General features: G+C 41.2%; 2 protein-coding genes across 2 annotated transcripts in view; one reads left to right on the forward strand and one right to left on the reverse strand.

Moving 5' to 3' along the window:
- si:dkey-20d21.12 (uncharacterized protein LOC556245 homolog) overlaps nt 1-4,680 on the reverse strand; it is a 6,010-nt gene extending 1,330 nt beyond the window's left edge. The window contains exons 1-3 of the mRNA XM_036135283.1: nt 4,213-4,680; nt 2,261-2,407; nt 1,975-2,193 (exon numbers count right to left, since the gene is read on the reverse strand). Coding sequence (XP_035991176.1) covers nt 1,975-2,193; nt 2,261-2,396 — 355 coding nt within the window. The 5' untranslated portion in view covers nt 2,397-2,407; nt 4,213-4,680. The remainder of the gene's footprint in view (nt 1-1,974; nt 2,194-2,260; nt 2,408-4,212) is intronic.
- A 1,515-nt stretch (nt 4,681-6,195) lies between these two features.
- Nucleotides 6,196-12,701, forward strand: LOC118562658 (aminomethyltransferase, mitochondrial-like). The gene is given in 11 exon segments (XM_036135295.1): nt 6,196-6,454; nt 8,424-8,591; nt 8,736-8,816; nt 9,207-9,338; nt 9,421-9,499; nt 9,640-9,785; nt 11,313-11,493; nt 11,707-11,862; nt 12,346-12,459; nt 12,462-12,484; nt 12,487-12,701. Coding segments are annotated over 11 exon segments (1,230 nt in total). The 5' UTR covers nt 6,196-6,340; the 3' UTR covers nt 12,523-12,701.
- Nucleotides 12,702-15,372: the final 2,671 nt, after the last annotated feature.

The raw sequence follows: 15,372 nt of genomic DNA on the forward strand, positions 1-15,372 counted from the left end.
AGCTAGCCTGGCCAGCCAGACTGACTTACGCTGTAAACACTGTGTGTCACTCTGGTAAGGAGCGGGTAGAGTCCAATATCGAAGGCGGGACTAACAGGGTCAGTGTCATCAGTTTAGCACCAATCAGATAACTACGGATGTGACGCGAAAAAAAACAAAAAAAACCCAAGCAACGCACTCTGCTTTTTTTAATTTGCAGTCATGCCATCAAGCAAACTCTCCAGTAAACAATTTTTTTCGTTTTTGGAGGATACATGGTGTACTCACATGCACTTTCTTAATTTTCCAAGGCACCAAACTACAAAAATCTCTGTGTATCTTGACTGTTATGGTAAAAAAAAACAAAAAAAACACTGCTGCATTATGGGTAATTCTGCCACTGAGAGTGATACATGGTAAAGTCCCGCCTCCCGCCCTGTGATTGGTCCGGTCTGTTTTAGGCCGGAGGCTATGGAGCCTTGCCAGACTGACTTAGTGTTAGTCTGCGTTGCCAGGCTAGGTTTTAGCAAATCATGGTATTAATTGAAACATAAGCAGCAGACGTCATGATAAACCACAACACAGTAAGCTAGTCAAGGCACTTATTGCTGTTCCTCTCTCAAAGATTAAATTGTGAACTGGGTTCTGACAAAACAGATGTGATAGCAGCAGCTAGGCATGTATCCTCCAATCCTGCCACGTTTATTTTCGTTTAGCAGTGTGCTCAGCTGATATGTTCCACCTTAAACCACAATACTGCAACGTGATTGGCCCAAACTGCTTTTGGTTTGGACAGTATTGGTTGAAGCTGGAGCGGTACAAGATGGATTCTCGTGTGTTTATGAACGCACAAATATCGCGAGAATTAGTCTTTAGGCAAAAATAAGGCTAGCAAGCTTCTCTTCCTTTCTTTTTCTCCTCAAATATGACATTGGTTCGTGGTGGTCAAATTTTTAATTGTAGATTAACCAGTTCACAGGAACTAAAGGTTTTCATGCCTGAGTGAAACTTGTATTTACACAGTAAGAATTTAGACTCTTTTATGGGCTTCTACCAGGGTTTCACAAGGCATTTTGCTTTTGTTTCAGAGTTGATATGCACCTAAACACGTTCTTACCTGAGAAATGAGGAAATTGCACCTAAGGCGGAATCAGACCTATTTAGATCCATAATTCTCTTCTGGATATCTTGGCAGATTTTTTAAGCTTTTTTTATGATGTCACAAAAAGAAGGAGCCTGGTTAAGACCCCTATGGACATATTTTTGTAGGCCAAAAATATGTCCATAGGGGTGCAATCATTTAAATATTAAAACTTCAAAACCAGAAAATCATAATCTGAACTTTCCCAAGGTGTTTTTGCAGATTCATTTTTGTGTATGTAAAATTGTTACTTATCATTCTGGGATTTAGCACATAGATTGTCCTAATGGACCTAAAACAGAAGAAAATGTTAAGTCTGATCTAATGTCAGACAATAAGAAAAAATTGTTGTGTTTTTTTATACAGTTTATGTAGATGTCAGGTTATTTTTTATATATTTTCTATATACAATAGTTAATACATGTGGGCTCATATGACCATCCTCTCTAAACCCACTTAGTACTCACAAAGGGTGAGTAAAATCAACGTGAGGCCCACATACACATGTTGGCTGGGCCACCATGAAGTTAAACTCATTATAGCAAACAGGCTTAAATTGGAGGCAACTGGACTTTCTATCATTTTAGAAATAAACTCATATACTCGCACTAACACAAGAATATTTTTCCTAAATTGTAATGCAACATGCCTGTGCAAATTCTCAGTTGACAGCAAACTCTTTGCTGTTGTGATGACCCAGATAATTGAGAATTTGCACAGGCAAACTGAAAATAATTAATCTTAGCTTGAAGTCATAAGTAGACAGAATAAGCTGTAAAAACTGAAAAGGAAGATAAACTGAGCCAAAAACAACAAGATCTTAGTGAAAGAGCATTGAAACACATGTATATCACCTAAGAAGTAGAAGATGAGCAACACTGTGAGCAGAAGCAGGGTAATAATGGCACAGCCCATGGCGTAAGCTCTCGATGAACTCGGTGTCAACATGTCCTGAAGACGTCTCTGCCATTTGCTGCTCAGTGGGTGCCCTCTCTGACTGACCGCCGTTCCATCATGTGTGCGTAGATTGCCATTTGGGGAGGGTGTGTACGTGGGGCGAGGAGGCCTCATCCCTGAAGGGACACGTGGTGAAGTAAGCCGGAGGCTAAACGGGCATGTTTGTACTAAGACTGTGTGTACCTTTGTGGCTGTGCTCCGGGTGTGTTCGGTGGAGGTCGTTGATGGAGTCGACAGAATGCAGCTCGATCTCTGTCAGGTCCCTCTCGCTGACCCTGTAGAACTGAGGAGTGGTCTGGGACGAAGGAGGCCTCGACATGTCTCCCCGTTCTGAGGGAAAGCGTGAATGAAGATGTGACTTCAGAGATGGGACAAAAAGGTCTCAAATCCTCCTCAGAGAACATTTATGGTTCTCCAAAAGGTTTCCCCTTCTTTCAGTGTGTTAAACCTACTTTTCTTTTCATTGTTCTGAGAATAAGGTTTAAATATGTCCCAACGTCCCAATTAGCGAAAAGATTAACTGGCAGTTGAATGATACATAATCTTCCACGTTTCCTGACAAACCTGAAAACACAACCTAATTACAGAAAACCGTCTTACCACTACTGTTTCATCTTAGAAATAAGAAATGCATGCCGGATCTCTGTGTTACTGGCAACAAGAGCAAACCTTAGTGTTATCATGTGCTCCTGATACCACTGGTTGCTCTTCAAGCATAGCTGTGGAGTCTCAGAGAAACTGGAAAAAATGCAGAGGATAAAAACAAGGCGTATTGTGAGTTTGTACCAATGTATCAAGCGGGGGGGGGGGCTATAAATCTAACTTCTGTAATGAAGATCCCAAACAGAAACTCAACGGTTTATGAATCTGACATTAAGTAAGTAAAATGTTTAAAGCATGGTCTTTTCTTCCTCACCATGACAGCCTTACTGAAAAGGCTCCAAAATGACAGTTATGAAGATGTACTATAAAACTAAAGGGCCTTTAAAAAGCATTCAAGAAGAACATTTAATGTGAAAGACAACCACAAAGTCATTTCTTATGGAGAAGTGGAAGGAGAACTTTCTGCAAATAAAACTGTAACAGCTTCTCTGTGCATTCAAGCCCCATTACCTTAATACCCATAAAAGAGTCACAGTTGAATTTAGACCGGGACTTTCCCTGGGTTACTCTAACAAATAAATATACCCTAATTGAAACCATCCCACAGCAGCTCTGGGTGGATGTTAAGGGTTGTTTTCTGCAGGAAAGGCGAATGCCTATCCCTTATTTCAGGTCTTTGTAGTCTCCAGGTTCCAGGACTCATGGAGTGTGCGTCTAATATGGTAGTTGTCCCGTCAACAGATTTTTCCATCTGAGTTATTAACATCTTTAGCTTCTCTTGATTTACCATGCCCCTCCTGGCTTTTTCTCTGATTAATGCTCCTCTTGTCCAGTGTGTTGGTTTAGGTGGATGTCTTGGTGGGTTGACAAGTGTGCCATATCCTTTCCAATATAGTCATTATGAATTGAGCTCTGTGAAATGTTTCATTGTACAACCTGACTCTGCGTTAAACTTCTCCTAAACCTTCTCCTTGGTCTTCATGATGATGCTTGTTCTGTAACATTCTCTGACAAATTTCAGAGTAAAAGGGACCGAAAACAAACGCATAACTCACTGTTTTAAGTTTTAATTAAGCACCTAATATTATTTTCCTTCCATTTGATTTGTTAAAATAGTTAAACACTAATTTGTTTTGTGTTTTGTGCATAACATCCCAAAATGTCACAATGAACTTTATTCTTTGTAATGGGGGGGAAATGGTTATATACTTTAGTTTGTGATTGTAATATTGAGATATTGAGATTACTTTATGTCTAAGAAAAGAAGATAAATTCAGTCTGTTTGATGATAAAACATACATGAATAGTATCAGACCTATTATTAGGGCTGCTTATCAAACTTATGGAGGTGTGATGCTGGTGGACTTTGAAACAAGGGTCAAAGGACAGAACGTGCCCATGACTAATAAATGACTGACAGAATAAATTAGCACACTGCTACTCTGCGGATTCGTCTGATGCAACTCTTAGTCACCTGTCTAACGATAAAGAGACTGAACAGACCAGAAATAGTTTACTTTGGTCCCTCTTACCGTTTGTCACTAGTAAAGAAAATCCTGTTTGAATTTAGGAGTTTGCTGGTAGTCTTCTGGTTCACGTCTCACATGCTGACAGCACACTGCCCAAACATGTATCTGAGCCAACGAGAGCAGCAAGAAAATGGATTTCAATCCAACACAACCGCTCTCCAGGAGCCCCGTCAACTAAATCCAAGTTAATCCATACGGCAGAATGTTGGTCCACTTTAGTCCTTTACATGTAGTAAGAAACGAAAAAAACAAAAAGAACCCTGGTGTCTTTTTGGTGCGAATTGCCAAAAGTCTCAAAGCAGCTGCAGGACGCTCTGGAGCCAGTTTCTCAGAGGAAAAACTATGTTTGTGTCCGAATATTCAGATTTAGCCTACAGCTGCCCTGTAGGAGACGTAAGGGGACTGATATGAACAGACGGAGGAAGTTTTCTTCTGTGACTTAGTGCACCCCCCCAACATGCACATGCTCAGCTTTGCAGGCCCTCACAGCCCAAAATAGCGCCAGAGACATGAGGTTATTATTAGTTCATCTGGCCAAAAGGATGACTCAGTGACCTGGAGGGAAGGCATGATGGTCTACACTGGGATAAACACACACACTGACAGAGAAATATCAGACAGACGGCCAACTTTGACTTAAGAAACCTTTAACAAACAAACAAAAAAAGACTGGAAACTTGTTCTATTCTTGTCGTTTCAGTTTTTTCTTCTCTAAATATGTGCAACTATATGTCAAGCCGGTTAAAAAATAGGAGAGGGGTGACCTACTGGTCAGAGGAGGGCACTTGTGTTCTGGAGAGGCTGCAAGTTTCCAGGTATAAATCCCACGGACTGCCAGTCTGGGTCCCTGAGCAAGACCCTTAGCCTCAGAATGCTCCCCGGGCGCCGCACAGTGGCAGCCCACTGCTCCCTGAGGGATGGGCTTAATGCAGATTAAATATATCTAAAAAGAATGTTTGAACAATATGAGGAATGCACAACTTCTGACTAATATGGACACAACTATCCTTTTATGTACAAGTCTATTTAGGAAGTGATCTTACCCCATAGAACGAGTAAAGAAACGATCCCTGTTCTCTCCCTTTTAGAATAATAACACATAATACAATCTATTTTTTTCAGCCAAGCAGCAGTGTTTGGTTTTTGAAGCATCTGGAAGAATTCAAAATTGTACAAACGTCTGTCATCAAGAGAAAGTTATTTTAACGAGAGCCGTTTGTTCTGTTGACTTTTATTTTAGGTAGTATCAGTGATTACAGGACCAACTTTAGCTGTACGCTCCACAACGGTGACCTGCATGAAAAAGGAGCATTAAGAAATCCATTGCTGACAGAGAGCTATAACAAGACCTATTAGTCATTTGGGATTTTCATGTCACTTTTTGTCCTACATGCAAGAAGCCATGTGAGGTGGAAAACAAATGCTCCACATCAGTCTAAATGCAGTATACCCACCAATAAATAAGGCGATAGCAGCATCATGTTTTGGGAGGGGACGTTTCTTCAGGGACCAGATCAAGAACTTAAGGGAATGGGATCAAAGCACATGTGTGTTGTAGAATGGCCCAGTCAAAACCTAGAATAGAGAACCGGTGTTCACAGATCGGAGCTGTTTGCCAAACACAAGCATGCAGCTCTTTTTAGATGTTATTTGTGATTAATAACATGAAATGTTTTCCTTCTACCTGACAATCTTCCTATAGGCCGACTTTGTGTCCATCACATAAAATCCAGTTAAAACATATTAAATGTGCTTGTAATGTGACAAACTGTGAAAAAGGCTTTATTCACTAATTCCTTAGATTATATCTTGGTTTGTTTTATTATCTCCTTCCTCTTTATGCTGTGACATTTTTCACCAAGCTGTCCCACATAAGTGTAATTAGCTGCAGCGCCCCTGAGGCCGGGACGTGATTAATTACGTTGATAAAAGAGCATTTATTAACTACGTTTCCCACAAGTCTTTGCTCCTTCCTTCGTTACCTACGCTTCGTGTGTTTTTTTTTTTTTTTTGCGAGGAAAGTAGGAATCCCACGTTGTCGGACAGTTTGGAAGCACAGCGGAAGTGCGAGCAGCGGCTGGAGCATCGAGCGGGTCAAAGCGAAACTCTTCTGCGGGGATCAGGCTGCAGGATGTGGGCTCGGCTGACGGTCACGGTCGGGCGCTCGGTACTCGGGCTGCGGCGGGTCGCGGGTGCTGGATGTGCGGGGAGGACCCACCAGGAGACACGGGATTTCAGTGTAGAGGTAGTGGACCGTAGAGACGATTACAGGTTGACTAGTGTGGTCATTCTGGGAGACTGTGACTTATTTGAACAGATGATTGCTTTTTTGCTTTACTATGCAGGTTTTATCTTCAAGGTGTTCAAATCTGTCATCATAGACAGCACGTTCTATTTGAATGCAATCTGAAGCCCATTTTCTCAAAGTGTGTTTTTTTTTTTTTTTGTTTTTTTTTTTTTATAATGTGCAAGGTTTGTATCTCGTTATCAGCTACAAAGTTTTCTGTTTTTAAGTTCAAGGTTTTTCATTTTCTATGCAGCACCCCTCCACCCACCCACCTGTTTAGCCCCATAATGTCAAATACTTCAAATATTTGTAATGCGTAGTTCGTGAGCCTAATGAATGGCAAATAAAAAAGGATAGAAGACTCTTCTAAATCAGGGCAAGCACTTTGAACCAAGGGTGGTTGTATCTTGCCCAGATTAACCCGTTCACCCACATTCAGGCCCAAATGCCCTCGTTTGCATAAAGAACCTGATTATATTTGTGGTTGCCATTGCTAAATCCTACCAAAACACGGTGCAGTGTGTTGATTTCTTGTTGCACCTTGTTTAGCAGCCATGCTGTTTTGAATTTTTCCCAGGAAATCCTCAGATTGAGTCTGGCTGCTGCTGCATGTTTCAGTAATGGCAGAAGCCTGCTTTGCGGCAAGCGGCCTGTTCACGCAGGCATAATGTACGTTGGTCCCAGCAGACTCTCTGTCTGCTTCACTTCACTGAGCTGCACAGAATGACTTTATTCAAACCACGAGTGTTATCCGAGCACGCTGATAAGCCCCCCCCCCCTCTTCACCAGCAGGCTTAAAGGTCACCAAAAAACAAAAACAAAGCAGAGGATGGGATTGTGACAGAAGAGGAGCTATCAGTGGAGCTGGTTATGGATCAGACTTTTGTTTTTTGCACATTTGCTCAATAATGCCTTTTTTTTTTTTTTTTTTTTTTTTTTCCTTGCAAAACATTCCTCCATCTTGGATGCATTTTACAGTTGTACAATGTTTGGTTTCTTGCAAATGAAACCAAACAACTTTTTACTCCGACACCCCTGAATGGAATCCAATGCAATCTATAGGCTTCAAAAGTCCCCCAATTCTAACAGAGCCCAGCAGGATTTAAATTGGTCTCAGCGTGTATCTAGATGTTCTGTGAAGGCCTCACCCTCATCAGGGATAAAAAAGGAGCACAGCAGAACGGTCAAGGATTAAGCTATTGAGAAGTTTAAAGCGGGGAGGGGGGGAGGTGTTTGACTATTAAAAACAATATTCCAAACTTTGAACATTTCACTGGCCACAGTTCAGTCTGTCGGAGAATAGAGTATCAAGACATGGATGTCTTCCAAAACTGACAGGCAGGACAAGGAGAGCCTTTATCAGAAAAGCAGGCAAGAGCCCCATGGTGACGCTGAAGGAGTCTGATGTAAAGTTTGCCACAAGATATGTAGAAGACACAGCAAGGGATGTGGGGAAGAAGGTGCTCTGGTCAGATGAGACTGAAATCAAAATCCTGTAACATGAAACTGAGTGTGGCAACGTCACGCTCTGGGGTTGCTTCCCTGAAGCAAGTACAGAGAAGCTACTCAGTTGGAGTGAAATACAAGACGATCCAGGGAGGAAACCTGTTGGCGGCAGACTTGAGATTTGAAGGCTGGTGCGAACGGACCTAAAAACCGCTGGCAGCTGTAATTGAAATGAAAGTTGGCTTCACATAGTTCAGACTCAGAGGGGTGATGAATACAAATACAAACCATACTTTTTAGCTCTGTACCTGTAAGAAAATTGGACAACTACATGTAACTTTCCCTTAAGTTCACAATGGTTCACCCCCTTGTGTTGGTCTTCTGCAACGCTTTACATTTCTACCGTCTTCCCTGTATTGACCCGTGTTTCTGTTAACGCTGCGGACTCGGTCTGTTGCTTTCTTCCCCACTCTCCTCCCAGGCGGCCGTGAAGAAAACCCCACTCTTCGACTTCCACAGGTACCATGGCGGAAAGATGGTGGAGTTTGCAGGCTGGAGTATGCCTGTCCAGTACAAAGACACTCACATCGTCTCACACATGCACACCAGGGAGCACTGCTCCATCTTCGACGTCAGCCATATGCTGCAGGTGAGGCAAGCGGGAGGACATGGCTGTGTTTGCTGGTTTGAAAGGTGTTTGCTCTTACAGACCTACAGCCCAGTCCTCCAGAAAAAATGGGTCCTTTTGACTTATTTAACCGTAGCTGTTGTGCTTCATTTCGTCTCTTCTCAGACCAAAATCCATGGCAAAGACCGGATAAAGTTCATGGAGTCTCTGGTGGTTGCAGATATCGCAGAGTTGAAGGACAACCAGGTAGATGAGTGATCACCTGGTACCGGTTCTTATCTTGCACATCTGTGTCATTATTAGATGATCTGTTGCTGAGCTATCATGAACGGTTGCAGAAGGAAGGCTCTAAAAAACAGAAATCTTTCATTTGGTTGACTACATACTAGTACATTTCTCATTTATTTAGCATATCTAAGTCTTTAATAACCTTTCAAAATGTGATTGAGAACTTTATTCAACTACATAGCTCTAGCTTTTTTTTGTGACATTGCAAATCCTAAATAGATCTGGAAGCTCCATGATTGGATGATTTAATGTCTTAGAAGAGCTTGTCCATACAGAGAATGAGTCTGTGCATTTACCCTTAAATCCTTGCTCTCTAATCCTTCTACTCCACGTCTCCTGACCTCCCAGGGTACGCTGTCCCTCTTCACTAATGAGAAAGGAGGAATCATGGACGACCTCATAGTGACAAAGACAGACCAGGGTTACCTCTACGTGGTCTCCAACGCTGGCTGTGCCGACAAGGACTCTCTTCACATGAAGGTGAAGGAAGGCACGCCGGCAGACCAGCCTGGAATCGCCTGGGAAATGTCTGATGGCTGTTTGTGTGTGCTTTGATGTTCAGGCCAGACTGGCAGAGTACAAGGCTGCCGGGTTAGATGTGGACCTGGAGTTCATTGATGAAGCCCTGATTGCTTTGCAAGGTCAGTCACTTGGTCTTTCTTTTACTCTCCATTGCTCCATCTTAAAATAGCTTTCTTTTTAGTTCTTCCTCAATAAGTTTCACATGCAGTAGATTGCTCTCCGTCCACATCCTTAAGTTTTAGTCCTTTTGTGTCATCAGGTCCCACCATGGCTCAGACGCTTCAGGCGGGACTGAAGGAAGACCTCAGTAAGCTGACCTTCATGACCTCCGCCCTGGTCACGGTGTTTGGTATTCCTGAGTGCAGGGTGACGCGCTGCGGATACACTGGAGAGGACGGGGTGGAGGTGAGCGTCTGTGTTCCTGGAGTTAAATCTTGCAGATGCAGACTTTTGTTCATTGATCCTTTTCTCAGACCTTCCCCAGAACGTTCACAACTGCGAGCTGAACGTGTGAAACTCATAAAACGTGTCACCTCTAGTCAAAGCTTGCATCAACGGTGTGAAACGTCTTGTCCTGACAAACAGCATCTCACAATGTGTGGGCAAAATTTTCGGAATATCTGAGAAGAAACACCACGGTGTGCCTTTTGGAAAAGTATTCGTATCCCTTTAAATTGTTTAAATCTCGTGATGTTTTCCGCTGACCCCAGTACTCTATAGGGCCTACATTTTTGCTGCAGTTACAGCTGCAAGTCCTTTGTTTTTCTCATCTATCGCCACACCTGAAGATTGAAGTTGCGAAACAAGCCCTGTGTGAGTATATGCTGTTTCCTCTTAAAACCAATAAAATTGCTAATTTAGAACAGAAGTATCTTCATTGCCCCACAGTGGAGAAAATTTTGAGCAAAAACGCATAGACAAGACACCAGACTTGCACACTACATTAAATATGTATAAAAAAGCTAATTTAAAATACTGCACAACTAGTAATGAGTGCTAAGGCATATTCGGGTAAAAATCAAATGTTTAAATTAAAATATGCTGGTGAAGCTTCTCAGTCGTCCAGGTCATGATCAATCTGAAAAGTTAAAAAACTGGACTTCTATTCTGAAGCTGATGTTTCGTTTCGCTTCCCATCCCAAGTTAAAATGAAAGAAACATCTGATTTGCAAAATGATGAAAGAAAACTGCAATATGTATGACTGTACAAACACTAAAAAGTGTTCAAATAGACATTAGTATCTCAGGGACCGCATTGATTTTTGAACAAATCAGAACCTGTGCGACTTATTCAATTGTATTAATATAGTGCCAATTCACAACATGTCGTCTGAAGGCACTTTACAAAGTCAAATTCGATCAAATCATGCAGACGGATAGGTCAGTAAGTTTCCTATCCAAGGAAACCCAGTAGATTGCATCGAGTCTTGACAAGCAGCATTCACTAAAAGAGCAAAAGAGGCCCTTTACACCCCACCACCTTCCTGGTCTGAGCTTTCTGCTCCACCTCATTAGGCCATTTTTGTAGTTTGATAGTAGATGTATGAGTATTTAATGGCAGGGCAACTTTTTACACTCAAATTGCTTTAAAAGATGTCGACAACAGAAGACGTGTCCCTTCAGCCTTACGCGTTCGAGTAGAGTGTGGCGTAATACTCCCACCAGCTGAACATTTTCACTGATCCACTTGGCTTTCTATCCCACTCTCCCAAAAAGATCATAACAGAGTGTCCACGTCATAGTTCTCCTGTTAAGTTACCCACCCGAGCTGTGGAGGCCTGCAGTTCCTCCAGAGTTGGTAGATGTGGGTAGGTCTGAGAGAGGGAGATGATTGGAGTTTGTGTTTTCCCACTTTGATTCCTGATATAGAAACCATTGTCTAAGCATGTAGAGGGCTGCCGTTATAGTTGGTCCTCTGTCTGTGTTTTCCAGATTTCTGTTCCTCGTTTAAGAGTGGTTGAGCTGGCAGAGAAGCTGCTTAGCAACAGTGAAGTGAAGCTGGCCGGTCTGGGAGCCAGAGACAGTCTTCGGCTGGAGGCGGGACTGTGTCTCTACGGCAACGACATAGATGAGACCACCACGCCTGTGGAGGCCAGTCTTGTTTGGACGATAGGTTAGATTTTATTTCTCAGTCAACAACTTGTAGTTGTCAAATGCAGCATATTTAAACTAAAATCTAAATACACATAGAGCTACATAATGCTCTCTCCACTTTATCTTTTTTAGATAGTTTCTAGTTCTTGATAAGGTCTTTTTCTATGTAACAGAAACCTGCTTTATGAAAGATTTTTAAAAAGGCTCCGTTGCTTTTCCTTTGCACTCACAGGGAAGCGCCGGCGTCAGATGAAGGATTTTCCAGGCGCAGACATCATTGTCCCGCAAATCAAAGCCAAGACGGCCAGGAAAAGAGTTGGACTGGTGTCCACCGGTCCCCCAGTGAGACAGCACACCCCCATCCTCAGCCCCGATGGACAGGTCATAGGTGAGGAAGTCAGAGCGGTAGGGAGCTGGGAACTTTGGCACTTCAGAGATTACTAAGAGTAAAATCATGTGGCGAGAATAAAGAAAATAAACAAATTAAGACATACAATTGCATATATATTATATTTTAATCAGAAAATCCATTGTTGTTGTAGTCCCAGCTGTCTAAAGTAAAATGACCACAAGAGGTCACCAAAGTCTTTCCCTAACTAGCCTTAACCCTTCACAAACAGTACATCTGAAAATCATACATAACATCCCATTTTTAATAGTATGACATTTTATTAGTCATATTATGAGTTTAAATATTTTCTCCTTTACAAAGAAATGAGTTGTAATTTCTTGATCTAAGCACAAACCAATGCCCACACAGTTTTTGCTTTTTTATTATTGGCTGATTTGCAAGAGTTTTCTCAACTAATGTCAGACTGGCTGTCCCATAGCTTTGATTTACCTTTACTGACTCCTTCCTCGTCCAATATAGGGGAAGTGACCAGCGGCTGTCCCTCTCCCTGCCTGAAAAAGAACATCCCCATGGGTATCGTGGATGCAGCTTTCTCCAAGAACGGCACAGCCCTCAAGGTTGAAATCAGGAAGAAACAGTCCCGGCAGTAGTCAGCAAAGATGCCCCTTTGTTCCCACAAGCTACTACTCTGGTTAGGAGATGCACACCTTCTGCCATTTTGTCTTATTTACTGCTGTTTTCCCCCTGGTGTCTTACTCCAGCAATACAAGACCAATTTAGGATGCAAAACTACTTTCCTGTAAGTGTGAAAACACCAACTTAAATATGGTTGGTGTACGGCTGTGATCAGCCATATTTAATACAGGAAAATCAAAGAAGATGCAAAGAAAAGACTGAAGTTTTGCCGCTGTGACAGTATCCTGAATTAGACAAATTAATACGCTTGATAGCCTGGTTTAACCTGTGTTGGGATTGAAGCAGGTGACGGATGAGAGTACATGTAGCGCATGTTAACAGTTTATGTCAGCACAGTAGAAACTCATTGAACACATATTAGGTGCTAAGTTTTGACGATACTAATCAAACTGAACAAACATGGCAAAGAACGACCTAATTGGTAATCCCCTCACCCCCACCATTATATATAGATTTTTTTATTATTTTTTTTCTGTATCACATGAAGCCACCTTTTTGTTATGGTGGATGTTTGTACACTTGCACCCACTTTAACAGTTAAAGTAAATTTCTATATTGCACTCACAATGGAAGGAAATGTAGTAAAATGACTCTCATAAGGAGCATCTTTAAGGTGGAGGTCACACTTAATAGTTTTGCTTTGATCAGAGGTGATGTTCTGTATGTCATCTGGCCCAAACGGGGATCAGAACCACAATCAATAGAAATGGGGTGTAATACAAGGGTTTCCAGCAAATGTATGCAATTGAGATTTTTGCCTTTTTTTTTTTTTTTATGACCATTTATATCCATAATTCATGGACGTTCTTAACCACTAATCTATTTGTTGAAGTATGAGGGTAGAAAATGAAAGGATGAGACAGACGATGCAAATTGACTGTCTTACAGGTGACACTGTGTGCGACCCTAACAAAGACCAACATTCTGTGAATTAGAATGCATCATGCATTTGCACGTTTTTGTCTTCTAATGCTGTCATACTGCCACTGTCATATATTTCCTTTTACAGTATAGCTCTAAACAGGCATGATGGGGTTTATGATGTGATGTCATTTGTATACTTTTGATACTATCAATTCACAATGCCTTTAGCTGAAGTGTATTAATAAACATTGAAAATGCCAAAGTGTGCACACTAACAAACTGGTCTTGTTTTGTTAATTTAAAAATTAGAAAATTGTAGTTTTTGTTAAGCTTAGATAAGTTCAGTGGGACAATAATGGTCTAATTTATCAGCCCTTTGGCCACTAATAAAACTATTTGGTAGGTAATTGGAGCTTTGTCTTTTGACACAAGTTCTAAGAGGCCTGGTAAAAAGTACTGCCGACTTAGAACTTGAAGTTGTGCTACTATGTGGGGAAACCTGGGCTTTCATGTATTGCCAAAGTTGTGTAAACATTTTAAATTGTATTCTTTTGAAAACTTTTATCAGAACAATTTACAACAGCAATTGCATATTTAAGTTTCCCCAACATGATTTAAAATTTCATGACAAATTCAAATATGTACAAATGACTAAAAGTACAATTTCTTATCTCCAGTCCTTTTTTTTTTTTTTTTTTTTTTTTTATAAAAACGTGTAACCAGACTGGACAGCTTCAGGGTCTGCTGAAGTGTGCTCCAGCTGGAGGGCCTGAAGCCTTTTTTTCCCCCAGCTCTGTGCAAACAGCGGGAACTCTGAAGGAAGCAGTCCTGGGAGTGGAGAAAGCGGTTATATGCCTCAAGTCAATTTGACTTAAATGTTGTGAAATTAACCAGTCGAAATCTTAAAGCCTTGTTCATCGGGCTTCCAAATTGTTTCAGAAATCTTAGTGAATGAAGTAATATAAAAACGGAGATTTTGATAGTGTTTTTTCTTTTTAAAATTCAGAAGTTGACATTTTATTAAATTTTTGTTTTTTTTAACTGTATGGCTTGACAAAATTTTTATAAATATATTTTTTTTATACCAGGACATGCCATTTGAATCCCATATTAAACAGGTTTCCAGGGTTTCCTTTTTTTTCCATCTCTGGATTATGGCCGAAATTAGAAACATTCTGTCCAGGGGTGATGCTGAAAAACTGGTCCATGCATTTGTTACTTCAAGGCTGGACTATTGTAATTCTTTACTATCAGGAAGTCCACAAAATGCATTTTGAAGCCTTCAGCTGATCCAAATGCTGCGCAGCAGAGTTCTGATGAAAATCAACAAGCAGGATCATATTTCTCCAATTTTAGCTTCCTTTTATTGGCTTCCTGTTAAATCAAGAATATAATTTAAAATTCTTCTTCTAGCGTATAAAGCCCTTAATAATCAAGCTCCATCATATATCAGAGCTCTGATTACCCCGTATGTTCCTAACAGAGCACTTCACTCTCAGACTGCAGGTCTGTTGGTGGTTCCTAGAGTCTCTAAAAGTAGAATGGGAGGCAGATCCTTTAGCTATCAGGCTCCTCTCCTGTGGAACCAACTCCCAGTTTTGGTCCATGAGGCAGACACCCTGTCTACTTTTAACACTAGGCTTAAAAAAATTCCTTTTTGACAAAGCCCATAGTTAGAGTGGCTCATGTTACCCTGAGCTACCTCTACAGTTATGCTGCTGGAGGTCATCAGGGTCTATTTTTCTCACTCTGAGTTGTCCTTCTGTTCTCCAATTTGCATTGTGTTATTTTAACTTTTTTGTTCCGTCAGTTTTTTCTCTTCATAGTAGGTACACGTGGTATGACATTCTGTTAGCTGTGAGATCATCCAGGAGAGACAGGTATGACGTTTTGTGTAGTGACGCTATATAATAAAATGTAATTGAAAAATGTCAAGAAGAAAAACTATTATTCTGGATTTAGCCAATAGAATAAATATTAGTACTA

The sequence above is a fragment of the Fundulus heteroclitus genome, chromosome 1 (genome assembly GCF_011125445.2).
Source record: "Fundulus heteroclitus isolate FHET01 chromosome 1, MU-UCD_Fhet_4.1, whole genome shotgun sequence".
NCBI lineage: Eukaryota > Metazoa > Chordata > Actinopteri > Cyprinodontiformes > Fundulidae > Fundulus > Fundulus heteroclitus.